Source organism: Sarcophilus harrisii, chromosome 5 (assembly GCF_902635505.1).
Source record: "Sarcophilus harrisii chromosome 5, mSarHar1.11, whole genome shotgun sequence".
NCBI classification, from domain to species: domain Eukaryota; kingdom Metazoa; phylum Chordata; class Mammalia; order Dasyuromorphia; family Dasyuridae; genus Sarcophilus; species Sarcophilus harrisii.
Window position 1 is genome coordinate 19,667,097 of NC_045430.1, and position 20,773 is coordinate 19,687,869.

At 43.0% G+C, this 20,773-nt stretch overlaps 1 protein-coding gene across 1 annotated transcript in view; it reads right to left on the reverse strand.

The window, feature by feature from the left end:
* POLR3B (RNA polymerase III subunit B) overlaps positions 1-20,773 on the reverse strand; it is a 125,569-nt gene that overhangs the window by 101,969 nt on the left and 2,827 nt on the right. Inside the window, exons 2-9 of the mRNA XM_012550622.3 lie at positions 19,126-19,158; positions 17,584-17,640; positions 17,430-17,494; positions 16,469-16,544; positions 12,362-12,462; positions 10,357-10,448; positions 8,482-8,599; positions 7,933-8,041 (exon numbers count right to left, since the gene is read on the reverse strand). Coding sequence (XP_012406076.2) covers positions 7,933-8,041; positions 8,482-8,599; positions 10,357-10,448; positions 12,362-12,462; positions 16,469-16,544; positions 17,430-17,494; positions 17,584-17,640; positions 19,126-19,158 — 651 coding nt within the window. The remainder of the gene's footprint in view (positions 1-7,932; positions 8,042-8,481; positions 8,600-10,356; positions 10,449-12,361; positions 12,463-16,468; positions 16,545-17,429; positions 17,495-17,583; positions 17,641-19,125; positions 19,159-20,773) is intronic.

Here is a 20,773-nt window from a genome sequence, read left to right on the forward strand (position 1 = left end):
GAGACAGAAAGAGACAGAGAGACACAAGAGACAGAGACGGGGATAGAGAGACAGAGAAATAATGAAGAAATCCATAACATGTAAAAGGGAAAAACCTTTTTAAAAATCTCAAACAGCAAACAAACTTTATCAGGAAAAAAAAAACTATGCATAAAGCAAAGCAACTTAATGCAGCTACAAAAGAATGGGAGGAAGTCACTGGAATTATCAATACTATTCCAATTACATACAGATTTAAGTGACAGACCTAGAAAACAAAACACAAGGCAGCAAATTTGAGATTTCTGGTAAACTTAGAAAAACAAAAGAATCTGGATACTACACTCCAAGAGCTTACCAAAGAAAATTCTCCATAACTAGTAAAAACTGAGAAATGCAAACAGAATCCATAGGACATTTACAAAGAAAAACTCAAGATGTAACTGTCTAGACATATCATATTTAAACTCTAATCTGGCAATTAATATGGAAAAGTTATATAAGCTGACAGAAGTAGCAGCTTATTAAGAAAAAACAATAAGTATCGCAGATGACCTCAGACCAGACAAGCTATTGGAATAGTTTCAAATGTAAGGATATGATGATTCTCTGGGAAGGATAAAGAGAAGATATTAAGGGGAATTTAGGCAATTTATTGATTTTAAAAAGTTATTAATTTAAAAAAATTTAAAGAATTCAGAATTATCAACTCACCTACTACAAATACTCATGTTTTAAGAAGATAGGAGATGGATATTTGAGGAATCTAAAAATATAAGGATATCTGAGAATCTGAAAACATAAGAGACATAATTCATATAGGTCTTTGGACAAATAAGCGATCTAGTCAGAAAGATAAGTAATTAAAGCAAGTAAAATGAAACATCTGCTAACAAAAGGGAATTCCAAAATCTCTTAGTTTCCTTACATGGGCTAAATCATTAAGATTTATAAATATATTACTTACAGCACAGCAATATTTGGTTATAGTTAATGTATCACATTTAAAGTCATCTCCCAATTAAAAGGCATCTTCTTTGTTTCTAGTTCTTTCCTAGCACAAAAAGCAATTCTACAAATATTGTGTTATACATGGGGCCTTTCTCTTTTTTCAATGACCTTCTTGGGATATATACTTAGGTATGGGCTTTCTGGATCAAAGGATATGGACATTTTAGTCATTTTCTTTGTATAATTACAGAGTGGTTCAATTCACAGCTCCACCAACAATGCATAGGTTTGCCCATCTTTTCCACAATCTTTACAATAGTAACTGTTTTCATCTTTTGTTACTAATGGGTTTACATGCAAAAGAGATCAATGATACCAAAATTTTTATAGGAGCACTTACTGTGACAGTAAGGAATTGGGAACAAGGTATATGTTCACTGAACAAAGAATGGCTAAAAATACATGAATGCCATGGAATTTTTCTGTGATGTAAGAAATGATGAATGTAAGGAATACAGTGAAGCATGGAAAAATTTACATGAACTGATGATGCAGTCAAGTAAGCAGAGCCAAGAAAATAATAGACACAATGGCTACAACAATGTACACAAAAAGCAGACACACACACACACACACAATCATCAATACATTCACAAAATTATAATGTACAAGCATGGCCTAAAGAAAAGATGCAGTCCTCTCCTTCAGAGGTGACTGTCTATGAATGCTGCTTATAGCAATACCACATGTTTTTGGATTTCCTCAGTGAATTGTGTTGATTTTTCCTCTTTTGTACTTTTTGTCTTAAAAAAAAAAAAGCTATTTGTTATATGGGATGGCTTTCAGAGAGAGGAGAGATATTAGGGAAACCTATAATGATGTAAAAACAAAAGCAAAAGTCCAATAGACGCTTAAAAGTTGACTAGAGTAGTCCAAGAAAGATAATAAGGAACTAAATTAATGTGTGGCTGTATAAGTTAAAAAAAAGAAAAGAAATAAAAAATGGATACAAGAGATGTGATCAAAGTAGAATCAATAACATTTGTCAATGGACTAAATATGGTAGATGAGGCAGAGGCAAGAGACGAGGCTGACTCTAAGTCTGAAAACCTAAGTGAGTAGAAGATCGGTGGTACTCTCAATAAGAGCATTTGAAAGGCATATAGTTTTGAGGAAATAATGTGAGTTATAGTTGGAAATGCTGGGTTTGATATAGTTACTAGAAATCTGGAAACCAGTGTAAGTCTAGGCTGACTGTTATCTTGCTTATTATTCTTGCTATATGAGCCCCCCATCTTTTTTTTCCAATTCTGTATGTTCTTTTACACCATGGTACACATGCATATTATCTTCAGAGATTTGCTACACCTTACTTCTACCTGCTACGTGTCTTTCTGTGATCTTTTGGCTAACTGACAATTCTTCTGAGACTGAGGTTTCATAATCTGCTCTCTCTCAGTTCTGCTTCACCATCCAAGTTATATTAGTGACTAATTCAATGGGCAGGCTCGTACGATGGCATATTATGATGTGAGGAATGGATGCTGTTCCATCTCCTGGAGTTTTCTACCACCAATGGTCAGGCTGATTATCTATAGTCAGGAGCTGTTGTACTGTCCCTTGTCCAATGACTTTATCAACTCTCTCCTATTTATCAATTCCTCTCCACTCCTACCATAACTACACTGGTCCTGTCACTGTTTAATTGAGATTACTGTAGAAGCCTAACTTCTTTACATTTGCTTTCATTTATAATGAGAATTCCAATGTGGATTTGGAACAATTACTCCATCATTGGTCGATATATGAAGATCATATTAACAGAAAAACTGTTGTTTGCACGTTCACATACACATACAAACTTGATTAGAACCTTCTACGAAAGCTATCTTATTCTTTAAAATATATAGAGGCAATAATGTGCTATAAGAAATAATGCTGTAGTAAAAACAGAGAAGCATAGAAAGACTTTTATGAACTGATGCAAAGTGAAACAAGGCCAAGAATACAAACACGGTCTAATTACAATTTAAATGGGATGATCGACAAGAATCAAAAAACTAAAAGCAAATGTAATAAAAGTATAAAGATAAAATGGAGAGAAATGAAGAGATTGGAGAAAATACCCCTAACCTAATCCTATCCTTTGTAGAGGTGAGAGGTGCACAGGTGTCATACACTGTATATGTATTCAGACATTCTCAACATATTGATCAGTTGTGTTGACTTCTTTTTCCACTTCTAAAATATATATTTTTTTGTTATAGTTATATGAAATGGCTTTCAGGAAAGGAGAAGAGAAGGAGAGACCATGAAATACTGTTAATGATATAAAAAACAGAAACCATCAACAATGGTTTTACTTTTTTAAATGATTGCAGAAATCCCTTTGGCATCCTTGAGAGCACGTCCCAATGTTTAACCTCAGTCAAAAAGTCCTTCCTTATGGGCCACAGGCATTCTCCCCCTCCTCTTGGTTCTAGACCAAACCAGTCTTTCCTAAGGACAGCTAGACCCTTCCAGATATTTTTAAGCTTTCAAGCCAAGATGTGCAGGGTGTTTGATAAATGACGCCACATGTTCAGAAAACAGAGTTAATTCCCCAAAGAACTAACCACTTCCTCCATTTGGTCATCAAACTACAATGATGATGACTACAGCAGACTCATCAAAAGCTCTACACCTCCAAAGGCCAAAGTCCTGCTTTACAACCTAGTTAGCTATCAATCCAGTGAGAGTTACAAATAAATGGAGAAGATTGCTATGGAAACTTCAGCAACATGCCCAACTATTTTACCTCGCAGACATAATTTAGACATCTAAAAACTAGTTTTATGTGGGACTCTTTGTACTCCAGGTATCTCAAATCATTTTGTCTCACTAATGAGTTTAAGACTTGTGCTATAACAACCAGAAGAAGACTCGGCACTGCTACCCTAGTTCAACAAAAGATCACACAATCTGGGAAGTTAATGTAAGAAAAATAAGGGATGGTAATTTGGAATTCATCCACTTTTTAAAAAATCAATTCATTTCCTCAACTGTTCAATTTGATTATATCAAGATGAACATACAGTACCACATAAATCAATGAATAAACTCTGAATAGAAAACCAATGCAATAATTTTACGTATTTCATGTCCCTTTGTCAATCTGAAAGAGAAAATTTCAAAAAGTGCTACAAGAACATGGATTTTATTGGTTGACCACTGTTACAATAAGGTCACTAGGGAGTTCTCTTTCTGCTATGGTAGCTACAAAGGATGCTGTCCTATAAAGAAAAGGATGATATGCAAATTGATAGCAGCGACTTGACAAATATTAAGTAGATAAAGGGTAAAAGGTCCCTATTTCCCTATACCTTAGAAACAGGGATCTCAGTCTTCTTTTATAATTCATTACCCTGAATTTGTCATTATAAAAAGAATACAAGACCTGTAGTGTTATCATTTGTAATAAAATGTTTTGCTCTAAAAAATAAAAGTGAGCCCTAATTTTGCTACCAGAAATGTTCCTCTAAATTTCAATCTTATTCTACTACACCAGAAAACTCTGAAGACTATTGACAACATCACAGTGCAAATGCTGAGCACATAAAAAGAAAATGGGAAAAAATTTCTGGAGGATCTGTCACGAATCAAATCGTAGCTGATATAGGAATCCTAGCACTGTCAGTTACATTCAGACTCAGTGCGAAGACCTCTCAGTCCCTCCTTCTGTCCCTGTCAGCCAGCTGCCAACTGAAACAGCCTGTTTACGTCAGGCTCGCTCAACACGAAGAGGAACGTGAAGAAATTCTCACACTTCTTTCAAGCATGTTTTTTATTGCTGTCTTCCCATTCCTGTTATCTGGTAGCAAATGAAATGAGAGTCTAGGAGCTTGTCCAACAATCGTCTTCCAACCAGCCCTCCATGTCCTCATTTACCTGATGGGGGCACGGGACTGGGGATCTTCAAGGGCCCTCCTATCCTGAATATCCCACAGTGAGGCACTTGGCCTGGCGAACGGTAGGGCGTTTCACAAAAGTATTCTTAACTGAATTCTAACAAATGCTGCAGGCCTCCTGAGAAGTAGGAAAAGCTTCTTCTCATGTCTGCTAGGGAGAAAGAGGAGGATTCTCCAAGCCTGGCAAGTCTGGAAAGCTCGCTCTGGAAGTCTGACCACTTCCAAAGAGTTTGGGATCCAGAGCTGCATAACGGTTTAAGATGGCCCCGGCTCCCTTGGGGGATTAGCTGGAAAGCGCCCCAGTGCACACACTTGGCCAGCTGGCCGGCCTGGTTTACTCACAAGGTGCCTCAGAAGGAAGAGAGCTGCATTAGCTCAAGTTTTACCTGGGCCTTTTCCTTCCCATGTGACTCCACAGATGGGCAATGAGGTCCTTAAAGTGCAAAAAATCCCCGTCATGTCAATGAGCACACTTGGGACACGAATGCTTTATTTTAAAGGAGGAAGATGATGGCGCCTGTTCCATCCAGGTATCGGATGAACACTCTAATCCCAGCCTGGGGGAGGAGCAAGGGTAAAGAGGAGGGAATCCAAAACGATGTAAGGACCAAAGGGAAGAGAAGAAACTTATTCAAAAGATAAGAGTGTAGGGACACAGGCCCACACGCACTGGTTTCTGCCTGATGTGTGAGTGTGTGCTGCCCTCTTGTGGGGATCCAACTGCACGGGGCCAGTTACAGAACCCCACTAAGTGGCACAGAAGCCAGGCAGCGCCGGCCAGAGGGGACACAACGCGGGGAGATGCCTCTGCCCCAGGTCCAACAGCACCCCACGGCTCCTCGGACCGCACTGGGCCCTGCACACCAGGACTTCGCTTGGTCCTCAGCGCCAGGACTCTGGCCCGGGCTGCAGGTCAGGGCTGCTCTCCGCAGAGCCAGGGCTGCAGCCTCAGCTCGGGCCGGGGGCAGCTTTCTAAAAGGGTCTCCCCTTGCAGACTACCTGCCGAGAGAGCCCCTCCCTCCAGTTTTTCCCTATCAGGACATCCTTTCCTGTGTGTAACATAATGCCGGCATAATACAGCTCGAGTACATACACTTCCTTGTGCTCTCCAAGTGGAAAAAGACAGGAAAGACAATCCTGATATTCATTCTTAAATAATGACAATTCATAGTCTCTGAGCGTTGAATTTTTAACGACTGAATATTTTAGTCCCAGTTTTGCTGTGACCAACAGAAATGTGCTTTCCTCAGGTAGCATCTGAGCAAGGATTCTTACTCTGTGTCACAGGCCCTTTTGGAAGCTGGTAAAGTCTATCGATTTTTCAAAATTCTTTTAAACACATAAGATACATATAATTAATAAAAGAAACCAGTTATATTATATTGTAAAAGTTACCAAAAGGTTAAAATAAAAAAAATCCAAATCCAGACATCAGATTAAGAAAGCCAAGTTAAGTCAAACTAAGCAGATTTCAGGGAGAAATTTCTCTTTGCTACCTTTCAATGCACAGGCAGCGTTCTGAATCAAGGACAGACTTATAGGACAAGAGGCCAGTGCTTCTCCACCCCAAGAAGCAGCCCCTCTCCCAAACCACCTCTAACTAATGGCCAGCTCAGGGAACATCTCCTTTCTTTGACTTTCTTTCTTCCCTCTCTGGAGGATCAGTTGCACAGAACCCATGCCATCCCCAGCCCCCCTTTCTCTCACCATTCACAGTTCAGTTACTTCCACCTCAGGCATTCTCTTTTTCCCATATAGGCAAATCCCTCTTAATCCTCTCCCTTTATTCTCTCTGTCTTCCTTTCTTTGTTCCATTTGTGAGCCAAAAAATAACCTTAGAGTAGTGTTAGTGATACACAAGTACCAGGGGAAAGGAGAGCCACAAATTTCAAAATGAAATCAGAGATAGGAACTGGTGCGATCAACCTCCAGAGCCCTTGACCCAGGATTCTAATTGAGAAGCCCAACTTCTATCTCCGCTTCTTTTCAGCTGCTTCTCCCACGAGTGTTCAAGGAGCCCATCTTCATATCTTTTCTCTCTCTCTCCCTCTTTATTTAATTGGTCATATCTTCAAATCCTCCTCCCCTGCCAACCTGGTATGGAGGCGCCCTGGGTTCAGAGGCAAGGCCACAAAGCCTGAACTCTGGCAGGTGCTTCCAAGAAGACTTCTGAGAAATAAACACCCCAAAGAAGGGAATATTAATATGCCAATGGGATATTAATGCCATCCAAAGCCCAGGGTGACGCTCAGCACCAGGGATGAAGCCTTTGGTCAAAGCATCTCAGAAAACATCATCTCCAAGGGCGGAGGGTTTCAGTTCTGCAGCACACTGGCCACATAGGCCAAATCCCAGATCTTTTCAGCAGCCTTGTTTTCTCATTTGTGTTTGAAATCAGAAACGTTCAGTGCTCTTTTTCAGGTACATTACAAATCTATCTATGCAAGCACCTATAAAGCTGAAGGATTGGGGGGGAGGGGGAGAACCTGATACCATGTATTTATTTATAAGGCACAGACAACAGGAGGAAGCTGCAGGAAAGGGCCCTGGCTTTACAGCCCCTGGTATCATGGGCGAGCTCCTTTCCCCTCTTTAAGCTTCAGTTTCCTTTTCAGACAACATAAAGCTTCTTGTCCTTATCGGGGCATCACAAGGAAAGCTTCTGACACACTTTGCTCGTCTCTCAGAGAGGCTTCTCATCCAAGATCTCCCCACGGCACTAAGGCACGGACCCCATCGCCATATCCCCATTCCTAAAGCAGGACCCAGGTTCTCTCTTAGTGGCTCCCATGCCTCCGGAGAAGCCTGCCCGTTCCCCCCACCCCCAAGGCCCAGGTGGCCAGCTCCTCCTCCTGCAGAGCCATGGATCTGCCTCCACAGCAGGACCAAAGTCCTCCTTCTTGCCCATGTTGGATGCTGCCCTGCCCACAGCCGCAGCAGAAGAGGCCAGCCCCCCCCCCCCCCCCCACCTTGGCTGCACCAAGGACCCTGCCTGGCCTGGGTCTCAGAGGAGGGACCACCGGGGAGGCTTCCAGTCAGACAGTCTCTACCCTACCTTAAAGATGATCACGATGGGGATGTCTTCAGACAAGGTGTTGTGCCTCAGGTAAAACCGCCCCTGCTTCACAGCAATGTTGGTCCTGCTCTTCTTCTCGTGGGTTGAACTGGAAGGAAAGGCAGGTTATTTAAAAAGCGCTCACGCGCAGCAGAGACCATCCCAGCAGGGGTCGCCATCGGGCAGCGTCTCCTTGTGAGGCCGTGAGAGGACTGACTCAGAATTTCGGGGCTTCAGGACTGGAGCCTGCTGAAAACCCAGAAGGCGCTCCTTCCCTTTTTGGAGGGACTTGGGAGATTTTAGAAAACCTGATTATTGATCAGAGGAGGGACTCGATGCCTGACCAACTGCAGGACTTAATCTCTGGGCCTCAGAGCTGTGACCCTTCGGCCTTGTCTCGATGAACATTCTATGCTAGCTTTTTTCACTGTACACCACTCAGGAAATACGGCCTACATCTACATCAAACACGGGCATTATAAGTAAATAATCTCAAGGAAGGATCGCCAACATTTCCTAGAAAATGAGGGCCCTCCACAGACTGCTTACCTGGTAACAGAGGCCCCCACCGTGCCTTTCCTGTCAGCTTCCACGATGATCCTGTTTTTCGATAACTGTTCTTGAATGAGAATGACCTTCTCGACTCCTTTGACAATGAAGTAACCACCTGCCCAAAAAGAAAAGGCCCACCCGCCTGAGTCCTCCTTGCCCCGTCCCGACCACAGAGGCCGGGCACTCGCCTCCTGGCTTATCTGGGGGCCAGATCGGGCGTCCCCGACACCTCATCAGTGGCAGCAGCCTGGCACACTGCCGCGGCTCGGCAGAGGCCACTGAGGGCTGGGCAAGCTCTGCCAGTCTGGGCACCTCCTTGGGCACCCCCTCCCTCATCAGGGCCCAGCTGCATTAGCGCCAGTTCTAGGAAGAGGAGCAGCCCCCTAAGGGTCCAGCAATTTTCAGAACAGAACAAGGTGGTGCTTCTTGATGGGATTTAATGTCAGTTACCTTTGCCTTCTATAATTGATGTCATTACAGTTTCAGCCTAAATACCTATACAACTGTAATTCCTGTCAAAATCTCTGAGGATTCAATGCATCCAAATAGGAACAAAATAAAGATTATCATAGAAAGAAAATAAATCAATGAAAAAGGGCTAAGTGGATTATGAAAAAGTCTAAAAATGCTGAGCCCGAGACATTAAAAATAAAAAACATAAATTCCTCCTCTGAAAACATAGAATTTTACCATTGTTTAGAGAACGTCAACACATTTCATCTCAACTGTATTTTGAAATGGTTTCTAGCCCATCTTTTTAACATTTCTCAATCTAGACTAGAAAAAAAATTTGTTTTTTTATAGGATTGGCTTTCATTTTGTTTAAGCATACCAAGAGATAAAAGAAAAGAGACTAAGAATAAACATTTGGGACACTGAAATTTTACTCATGAAGGGAAAAAAACCCCACCAGATCAAGCAGTTAGATTTTTGTGCTAAAAGAGTAAATAAATACTGGGCCAATCTTCAAAATACTTCATGGATGTGTTTAATATCAGCCAATGCATGACATATGGGATAAAATAATGCATAGTAAGCTGAAAAGCTCCAGGTTAGAGGTCCTTTCAGAACATATAATGCTCTTTTTCTAAAGTAGGAGAATATTCACACCCCTGCAAATCGGCAAAAATGACAAAAGGCGAGAATGGTCAACACTGGAAGGGTTGTGGAAAGATAGACACACTAACATTGTTGGTGGAGCTGCAGACCAGTGCAACTATTTTGGAAAGCAATTTGGAATTATGCAAATAAAGTGACTAAAACATCCAGGCCCTTGGATCCAGAGATTCTATTGGACACATACATCAAGGAAGGCACTGATACCAAACTATTTGTAACAGCACTTATGATAGCAAAAAAATGTTAACAAGATAGATGCCTGGGGCATGGCTAAGCAGATTGAGATTTAGGAATGGAATGGAATGTTCCAGCGAAAAGTATAGAAAGATCTCCACAAATTAATGCAGAAATGAAGTAAGCAGAACCAAGAAAATGACAGACACAATGATTACAACAATATAAACAGAACGAACTCCTCTCTCTCTTACACACACACACACACAAAATTAACAGCAATGTTGCAAAATTATAAAGAACAAGCATGCTTCAAAAGAGAGGGATGGGAAGACATTCCCTTCCAACCCCTTTGCAGAGGCAGGAGTCAACAATTGCTGCACTTATTTTCAGACTTCTCTGACATATGAATTAGTCTGTTAATTTTTTTCCTTTCTTTAAAAAAAATTTTTTATCTTTAAAAAGTAGTCTTTGTTATATGAATGGAGATGCTATAAAACAAAAGATATCAATAAAAGTCACAATTGCAAATGGGAATAGCAAAGGTAAAAGCAAAAAAACAACGGGAAGAAAACGTACCTGGATCTAAGGGGCATTCATTGAGTTTGGCAAACTCAGCTGGCGTTTTCCCTGTAAGGACACAGTTTGAGCTCCGAAGCATAATGGGCATTCTGTTTTCAGAAAAGATAAGAGTGTTGAGTCCCACATGGATTATTTGCAAAATATAACAATTCTCAAAGAAAAATAACACATAAGCATTAAGAGCAAATAAAAAAAACTCAATCTCAAACAACTTCTAAATCATTTCTCAAAAACTTCACGATGCCCAATGCTCAGCAACACAGAAATGAAAATCTTCACTCTTCATTCTAATCCATAATACAATTTGCTCTTTTCAGAACAGTATATCAGATCACTCAATGTTTTTTGAAATATTGTGATTAAATATTTATTGCAATATCCTGAAAGAGGCCCAGAATATTTGTCTAAGTCTTCAGCTATAGTGAGCAGAGCTTCTATCTTAATTCTATTTTCTCATTTTTCTGGATGCTGGGGGGATGTGGGGAAGGGAATATCCATATAAGCACGGAGTATTATCCACAAAGAGACCATGAACCTGCCTTCTTTGCACAAAGACAGACCAGATTAAAAAACAAATAAAATAATCCAAAGTTCTCTTTTGTTATTCATTCCCTGATGAAAATGGGAATATGTTTAACAGAATCATCTAAGCCATGGTTCTGGTCTAGGAAAACCACCACTGAACTCAACCTCACCTCAGGATGCTTTTCATAGCATGTGGACAGGCCCAATTTGGGGTACAGCTACTCTCATTTGCTGAGACGATAGCCAAGAAGCCAGGACTGCTATGAACATTTTCTTGTCCTTGCATCATATATCAAAAAATGGCCCCATAAACTGCCTGGGTCAAACTGACCACCTCCCACATACATGATCATGGAACATCAAACATGCCTTTTTGTCCAGGGGTATCCTCAAGAATGTCACATGAGCCTGAAGAATAGATCAACTTAGAGCAGCCCTTGGACAAGCACATATTAACTGTAAATTGGGTTCTGTATTGGAGGAGGTAAAGTCCTTACTTAAAGGAGATCAGTCAGACATACAGACCAAAAGGCAAAGTGGCAGCTCTCCTCACCATACTGGCCCCTAACCTTCCCATCCCAATGGTTTCTGCTGGCTTTTTGTAAACAAATCCACTGTCTTCTCCCTGTTTTCAAAAGCATTTTACCTGGATCACCAATGGCAAGGGGCATAGTCACACAAAAAGACAGACATGCATCAGACATGGCAGAGCTCTCATGTCAGCTCCAAAAGGACCTCCCTACCCAAGCTAAGCCTATTCCTTTTATTCCCTGCTCCTTTCCCCTGTTTGTAAAATGGAGTGGAGAACAGAAAATTTAACTCTTCCTTCTCAGGGTAATTATCTGTAAATGCCTCCCAAAGCACTGGATGAGAAACCAGGAAGGCCAGCCCGAGAACCTGGCATGCCATGATCCAAACTGATTCTTTCCTATTTCCACTAATATCCTACAGAAAAATGCCTTGATTTTCCTATCTTGAGGAAGGAACTCTTAAAAAAAAAAAAAATCATGGGAGTGGTTAGATGTTGTCATGGATAGAGCACCAGTCCTGAAATCAGAAGGACCTGAGTTCAAATCTGGTGTCAAATATTTAACACTTCCTAGCTGTGGGACCCTGGGCAAGTCCCTTAACCCCAATTGCCTCAGGGGAAAAAAAAAATTTATGGTGGTTGTGACAGGAGTTATCTACCAAGGTGACTACCTTGGGTTTCTAAATAATGTCACTTCAGGCACACTTGAGGTTCCTTGACAATTAAGAACAACTCCTGGAGAATAAAGAAAAGCTTTAAAGTAATAAAATATACAGTAACCTTTTGGCAAGAAGGCTAGCCTTAGGAAATCTTCTCTAAAGGCTTGTGTTACCTGGTTAATGCCAAGGACAAGTCAGGTTTGTATTTGTCATTTCAAGTTTACCGCTCCAGAAAATAAAACGCACACACACATGCACACAAAGACAGACACACACACATTTTTCTCACCTGCCAATGGGTAAAGCATTCCGAATAATCCTTTGGCTGCCCCGGGTATACTCAATATCCACGGTAATGGGAGCTGAGTACGTCATGTCTCGCAAACGGCACTGCAACACAAAGTCAGTCTTATGCTACAGCCTCTCAATGAAGGAAAGGCCTGATGCTTGTGGCATCTTGTCCTCTACGCCTCTCTTCAAAAAGGGAACCCCCCATTTCATTGGCATCAATCCCACACTAACCCATCCTCCTGCTGCCTCGTTCTCTCCCTGACCCTGAAGTCAGACCAAAGCCGGTGAATGTTGTCTGCACTGCACACCTGGGGATCGGGCAGTCCAACAAGGGAGAAAACACCAGAATCCTGACAGCTTTCCCTTGCAACGCTCTTTAGCATCACCAAATCTAGCAAAGATTGCTTTTGCACCAATTGAATTCACGGAAAATGATTCATTTAGCAATGCTGGAAAAAAGCAGGACTGCCGAGAGACCGAGTGATCAGGAACTGAATCATGGGACAAAAGAGAGAAAGTAGCCATCCTACTGAACAGGATGCCTTGAGGAAGGATCTAGAGGCTTACAGTCACATTGTACAAACTAAGCTAAGTTCTGAATATGATGATCAATAAACAAGCCTGTCTGTTTCATGAAGCTGAGCATCCCACGTCCTTGGAACAGATGCAGACTCAGCTTTCTGAAATTCTCCAAGCCATAGGGCTCTGTCTCTGAACTCTGGGTGAAATTAGTCCATGCCCAAAAAGTAGGCTGTAAAGCACTCTGTTTCACATGCTTTCATTGTTTCCCTAATGAGATTATTAGAGAGAACAGGACAGTGTTCTCTGTGCCTTTGCCTGAATTAGAAAGTACCAGCAAAGTACTCAGACACAGGAGAGAGAAAAACAGTCAGTAACAGCTCTGAGCATGTTTTTAAAACTGTTTTACAATCTAAAATCTTTGTCTTAAATGTGCTCCTAGTTAGCTGCTTGTGCTACTTGGTTCCATAAATGTTACAATCTAACTCCCTTTGGCTATTTAATAGGATGCTCAATATCTCGTTGCTTTGCCGTGGAGTTTAACTTTTCCTGACAAAAACCAGAAATGAGGACACTAAATCATTTTTGTTCTGATGCACCTCACAGCCACTAGGTGGAGAACTTTCCGGGGAAGTCCCCAGCCAACAACCATTTTAAAACTACTGACTTAGCTTTCTCACCCCTTAAGGGGGAAGTCAAATCAGTCTAATCCATCACCAACGGCCACAAGAAACTGAAGAGGGTCAACTCAGGCAGCAAGACTCCATGACTTCTCAAGGGTCCATTTAGTTCAATAATGAGACATGTGAGAATCGGAAAAACCACTGAAAAAAATCTGCAGGAGATTCTGTACAATGTTAATTCCTTGAAGCTTTTCCATAGGAAACAGTTTGGTTCCAGTGCAAGAACCAACATGCGGGGCAGAGTGGCTGAGGAGATTCATGGACTAGCTGGGCTGACGGGAGAAGGGGGTGCAGACGTGGCTGTGTGCTGGGCCTCTGCAATGGGAAGGCCAGCCTGGGAAGGAGGCAGGGGCTGGTCTGGAGGCCCTTGCCAGTGGTACCCTGCTGCTCGCAGGGAAGCTTCTGAACCGCAACTGGCCAGGCTAAATCAGGTATCTGCATCAAGCTCAGCGTTAATGTGGGGAGCCCCCAGAATGGCACCGGGTTCCCTAATCAGGAAGCAAACCACCCCAGGTTGGCAAGCACCTCTGTGTCCACTGTGGTGGGATGTTGCCCCATGAGTAGTCCCTGTATTCCCAGGCTGGGCAAGATGAGAGGATCCAATTTTAAAAAGGGAAAGATTAGAAAAATCACCAGAGTTAGAAGTCAGGAGACATGGAACAAACACTTCCTAGCTATGCGACCCCAGTGACTTCGCTTTCAAATACAATAAAAATCATCCAAGTATTCTGTTAACTATAATCACACACAAAGGCGGGCTATGATTCTAGGCTGACAAGAATGGCAGCCCACAAAGCAAAAGCTTAGAACTGGGGATTCCAACATTGCGTGTTCACAGGGTAGCACGCAGTAAAGGGCAGCAGACAGGCTTGAGCCAGGTTATAGGGTCAGCAGCGAGAGGATGAGATACGGGGGCCTCCCCAGAGGCTTCCTATTAGGGAGGTAACCCTCGATCCCACTCCACAAACATCTGGAGGAGGCACAGCACTTATACAAAGAGAGGCTCTGGCAGCCCCAGACCCAAGGCCTCCAGAGAAAGGGATCACAGGACCACAGACCGAGTCCTGAGAGGGTCCTAGAAGTCACCTAACCCAAGGCCCAGGGCCCTGGCAGCTGAGGAGCTGCCCCAAGTTCAGTAAATCAGGGAGCGAGGCGCTGAATGTAGGGCCTCTGGCTCCACATGCTGCTAGACAAGACAGACCGGGAGGGAGAGGCCAGAGGCAGCTCTCCGAGGAGGCGCACAAAGTAACCAGGGGAGAGGAGACCCCAACAGCAGAAACACGCAAAAGCTAAGGAGAGACACCTCCAAAAAGCAGCACCAAAGGTGCAGGAGCTTCCCTCTCGATCTCTCCCTGGCTCACCGAGCCCAGTGCCGGCACTTAGCCCACACTCAATTACAGAATTTGCTGAACTGACCGGTTAACTCTCCAGAAACAGAGGAAGGAAAAGGAAGAGTCAGAAGAGGCATGGGACTTGGGATGAAGGCGATGACAATGTCGACAGAACTGGGGCAGAAGTGAGTGATCAGGAGGGAAGATGAGGTGTCCCCAAGGAAGCAAGGACCCGGGCTGAAACTGAGGCCTGAAATGAGGAGGCGAGATCCACTCATCGCCCAACAAAGGACAGTGTGGTGGCCCTTCCAGTCAGGAAATGGAATTGGGAAGGAAAGTAGGAAAAAAGGAGGGCAGCTAGCCAGGGGAGAAAGCAAGAGAAGACTTTCAGAAATGAGGAGGCAGATGGGGGATCAAATGCCAGAGAGCCACAGAGGGGAACACACACACTGCATGATGGGCCCAATGACCCTCCATCTATCACTTGAAGCTCTGAGGGAGCCCAGTCTCCTCCCAAAGCTCAGTGTGGACAGAAGCACCAGAGGCTGGGCAGAATGGCCCAGAAAGCCCACCACTAACTACCTGAGGGACCCCAGAAGTCACATAGCCTTTCTGAGTTCTTTCATCTACAAAGGAAGGAAACAATGAGGGCTCTACCCACTTACCAAGGCTGCTGTGCCAAGTAACCGTGAGTTTAACCACTTAATTTATGCCAAGGTCAGCATCAATTCATAGTGTGAGATGTGCAAGCACATGGCGGACAGCCCTCAAATCACGAGTCAGAGGAAAGGGAAGACCTGGGTGTGCTGAATAGGAGAAAAGGCTCTCCTGGAGACGGGCCCCATGCTGGGCCCTCCTCACTGCAGAGGCAGCAGTGTGCAGGGCGGGAAGAGCACCAGACTAGCTCAGGAGACCCAACACTTTATGATTTGGTTGACCTTGATCTAATCAGTTTCTTTGCACTTCTATTCTCCCAGCAATAAAATGAGGAAATTACGTTTGCCAAATACTTTACAAACCTAAAGCCACTATATGAATTACTGTCATCATCCTCATTTTGGTATGGAAAATGAGACACAAAGAAAAAAAGCATAACTCTAGAAGGGGACATTGAAACAAAGAAGTTAATTTTGTTACTGCCTTGTGACACTTCACTCTGTCTCAGTTTCCTCATCTGTAAAATGAGCTGGAAAAGGAAATGACAAACCCCTCCGGTATCTTTACCAAGAACACCCAAATGGGGACATGGAGAATCAGAAGTGACTGGAACAGCTGGACACCGCCCCCAGTGACAGGTAGCACACATATTTTTCAAACGAGAGGCAATATGGGACAGAGCATAAAGAGCTGGCCGAAGACCAGGCTGCAGGTCCTGCTTTGCACATGTACCAGTTTTGAGGCCCTGAGCAAGTGGCTCATCTCAGTGCCTCAGACAAATCTGAGTGACCATTAATATGCAGTTTTGCACTGGCTGAAGTTCCTCACTAGCAGATAAGGTTATCCTACAAAAACGTGGGGGGATATCTGTAATTAAAAAGAAAAGTAGCTCTAAAAATCATATTTCCCAATTACCTCATGAGGAGACACAGGCCTTGTCACATTAAAGCTTTCTTCAACATCAGGGAGGCCCACATAGATGTTAAGATATCTGAAAAGCAAAATAAATCCAATGTCAATTCTATTTTGTATGTGAAAAACTAAGTCTATCTTTGCCCAAAATAGCAGAGTCAATATATATTGACTGTTGAAGTTTGAAATCTAAAGGGATAGCTTCAATCTAACATTCTCTTATTTGAACAAACGTGTACAAATAAATATATATTCAATAAACACTTGATAGTTTCTATTAAGTGTAACACACTGTTCTGGGGGAGAAAAGAGAAAAGTGGGAAAGAAAAAGACATAGGTCCATGTCTTTGAAGCATGTCACCATTTAGCTATGGCAGGGATGGGGAATCTTTTTTCTGCCAAAAGCCATTTGGATATTTACATCATTATTCACCAGCCACACAAAATTATCAACTTAAAGAACTCGAGAGCAGTAGGAGGTTACTGTACGCAGCTTTCAGCTCATTATCACCAGGGATTGTCTTAGCAAATAATTTCATGAACCGTATACAGTTCACAGGGCTGGATGTTCCCACCCCTGATCTGTAAGGTACATTATCAAGGTGTTGCTCCTGAACAAATATACAACTTTCTAAAAAATATGGCAAGTAGAAGTGATGCACTAGGATGATCAGCCCAAGAGAACGAATTTATATTACATACTTACCAGACACTCTATTGGGCACTGGAATAACCCATTAGTTTCAAAGACCAAGCAAACACAGGAAGCAAACAGTAATTCTCCTCTTTGAATAGAGTTTAGTTCAAGAACTTTAAAATCAATTATTGATATCAAGCCAAATAAAAGGTTGAGAGAAGATGTGGGGGGAGGGGACAGTGTTTTTAGTGTTAGCCTAATCTATTTCATAACAACTGTGTTTCTGAAAAGAACAGACTCTGTACAAAAGAGCAAACCTCTCCTTACTTTAAGTACCACATGGGGTCAGCATCACTGGTGACCTTTTCGTTGGCTTTCATGATCTTCTTTATCTATAGGCAAGACAGAAAGAAGGAAAGAAATCTCAGTCTTGCAGGTAACTCTTCCTGCCCGGAATCTGGGCCCCAGACGGCACACTCACCTCTACATTGATGAAATAATTGAAGGAGTCAATGTGTTGCTTCACGAGGCCTTTCACCTGCAGGGATCAGAAAGAAGCCCCAAGATCAGCACCAAAAGAACAAAATCTGCAACTGGCGTCAAACTTACCTCAAGATACAGCTTTTGGGAAAGCTGCACATCCTGCTTAGAAACAACCCTTCATCCTGACCACAACCAGAACTCACCGAGCTGAGAGCCATGCAACAGCCAAGAAGAGCTGGTGCTGGTCTGGGCCTGGCCAAGGACCCCTTTCCCTGGGCCCATTAAGCCCACTTGGGCTCTGCTCGGCACAGGTGGCTCCCACCTCCGGTTTAGCCCTTGGTGGAGGGGCTTCCCCAGCCCACCTGGCCTGAGGGGTCCGAGGGCTCAGGTTTGATGAGCTGGTGAAGCCGAGGCCTGGGCCTCCGAGCAGCAAAGGGCGAAAAGTTCCCTGAAGGTGATTCCATTCCCTGCCTCGGTGTATTCCTGCACCTGCCCACCCCGGCAGGGCCCTGGCAGGCTCCCGGCATAGCCAGCCTTGCCCTGAGCCAGAGCCAACCTTCCTTCCAATCCCACGTCCGCCACCCTCCTCCCAGCACTGACCAGTTGGTCCAACTAGTCTCCCAACTCCATTCTCTATTTTCCAGGCCACCATACACGACAAAATCCGATTACTATGGCAAAAACCTCAACCAGCACACATCCCTCCCAGCTCAAAAACACTCTTAAATTTCTGGAACCCAAGACTCTAAACCACCTGGCCCCCACTTGTGCCTTAATCTGTCCATCACCGCTCCCCTAGCAAGCCTTTGGTATCCTGCCCCCTGGAGATCCCCCAGCCTCCCACCAGAAGTCTCTGAGAGAAGCAGCCTGAGAACTCAGGAAGGCCCACCACTGCTTCGGCATCCCCCCAGAAGCAGCGGACACTCCGCATCCCCTGCCTGGCTTCCTCCTGGGCCACTGTTACCGAGAGAGACAAAGAAGGCACTCGGCCTCCTCCACAGCACCCTGGGCTGGCAGAAGTGCCATCGGCACCTGCCCAGAAATTACTGCTGTATCAACACCTGGCATCACGAACCACTAAGCAGATGCTGACAGCGCAATCTCTGGCTAGACCCCTCATAATTTCTCTGGCTCCAATTCAAATGGAACAGTCTTGTGTACTTTCGCCTTTTCCCCAAACCTCCAATTACCTAATTCTACCCCTATTTCCAGGTCCAAATCTCAATCCTTCAGATTTTCCTCAAATACCCCACTTAACTGTTGCTCCTCCTCTAAATCTGTGAGGCAGACACTCATTACTTCTAGTTCTCATTTGGCCTTTGCAATATGTAGCCTAAGTTATTTTGACATATGAGGTCTGCCTCCCAGACTGGTCCCCGTGGGGCTCCTTCCTTTCTTGTGTCCCCACTGCTCAGCAACAGGCATCACACATAGCAGTTGTCAAAAAATGCCAAGGACAAGGATCTACTAAGAATAGGAAAATCAAATGGACTTTTTTCACATAAGAACATGAAAACGAATATTAAATGGTAACACTGACCTTTAGAAATGCTGGAAGCAGCCTCCATTTTTCCTGTGAACCAAAACAGTAAAAATTAAGGTTTGTATAAAATATGCTACTAAGCAAAGATTTTTAGTCACTGTTATTATAAATAAGAACAACTGAACAAGGCCAGCACTTTTAAAGCAACAACAGTCATAGCCTTCTCGTTCAACATTGTCAGAGAAGTGAGATGTACCTGATGGACTTTCCCTGAAAATGTGAAACTTATTCCTTTAAGCACCAAAACTATGTTCATTTTAACTGTTTTTATGTTTTAAATGTATTACATACTTCCCTGCCTTTTTAGAAGAGAATGAATCTATTTTATCTTTTTCCTGATGACTCGGGATAATTGTATTAACTCCCATGCCATGAAGTGATACTCTCAGGAGCTGGTGAAGTGTTCAGGTCTGTTTGGTCCCATACTCCTTGTCCCCCTACTACTCCCCACTGTCCTGTTTTTAGGGTTCTTCAGGCTTCCCTAGCAAGCTGAGTGCTGTTACTTCTTGCTGCCTATTCTCACCAGCCTCCAGCTTCCTGTTCTGTCAGTTTGTGACAGTGGCCAGAAGCTGAGAAATCAGATCATTTGGTTTAGGGAAATGAGTCAAGAAAGCAACAGGACCTAAAATACAGAGATGAAATCTGTATTGAAGATAGCACATTTTTAAAGGTATCTTTATAAGTTATCTCAAAGAGAGAAAGTCATTAGGAAAATGGGAAAAAGACACAAATAGTATTAGTGCCAAAGAGGTGACTGTAAGACTGTTATGGGCCAGAACTCTGAGGTTGAAACAAGGCTCCTTACAAGGTGCTAACTCAGTGGAACTGATAGAGACAATGGTTATTTAGCAGGGTGCTTAACAGTTCTCTAGTTTAGTACATGTACTTAGTACTTACTAGAGTTCTACAAGATTCACAACTTTGATAAGCTCGGACAAACTCAGCCAGAATCAGAACTAGGGAAGACAAGAAGTGGGGGCAGGCTATCCTCCTTTGCTTCTCTACTGAAACCAAGATGCGGAAAGCCTCCAAAAAACTAGCCAAGCCCCAACTGAAGGAGATAAGACTTTGAAGGAGACAATAAAGGATTTGGACTTTAACCCCTGACTGTACTCGGTGATTACTGAACTGAACAGAAGGCTGTTCCCAGAGACCCCAAGAAAACCTCAACAGAGAACATTACATAAGACTTTGACAATTACCAACCAATATGTTTCCTTTCTCCTTTCTATGCAACTTTTACAAGAAGAGTCTAAATACGTATTCAGAGCATCCCTGAAGAAATATGAGAGAATAAATAAGCTTTTGCAGATTATCTTCTACAATAGTCCATGTCTACAGTAACATCACTCATTTAATCAATAAACATAATGTGATTACGATATGAAAAGCACTGTGCTAAGTGCTGAGGATGCAAAAAGAGGCAAAAAAAGAGTACCTGCCCTCAAAAAGTTCACATTCTAAAGGAAGGTAAAGAGTAAACAATTACTTGCAAACAAACTATATAGGACAAACTGTAAGTCATTAAGAGAGGGAAGGTACTAAAAATAAGAGAGACTGGAAAAGGTTTTCTATAAAAAATGAGATTTTGACTGGGATTTAGAAGCCAGAAAAGCTCTCCTTTTCATCTTTGCCACTGGCTTCC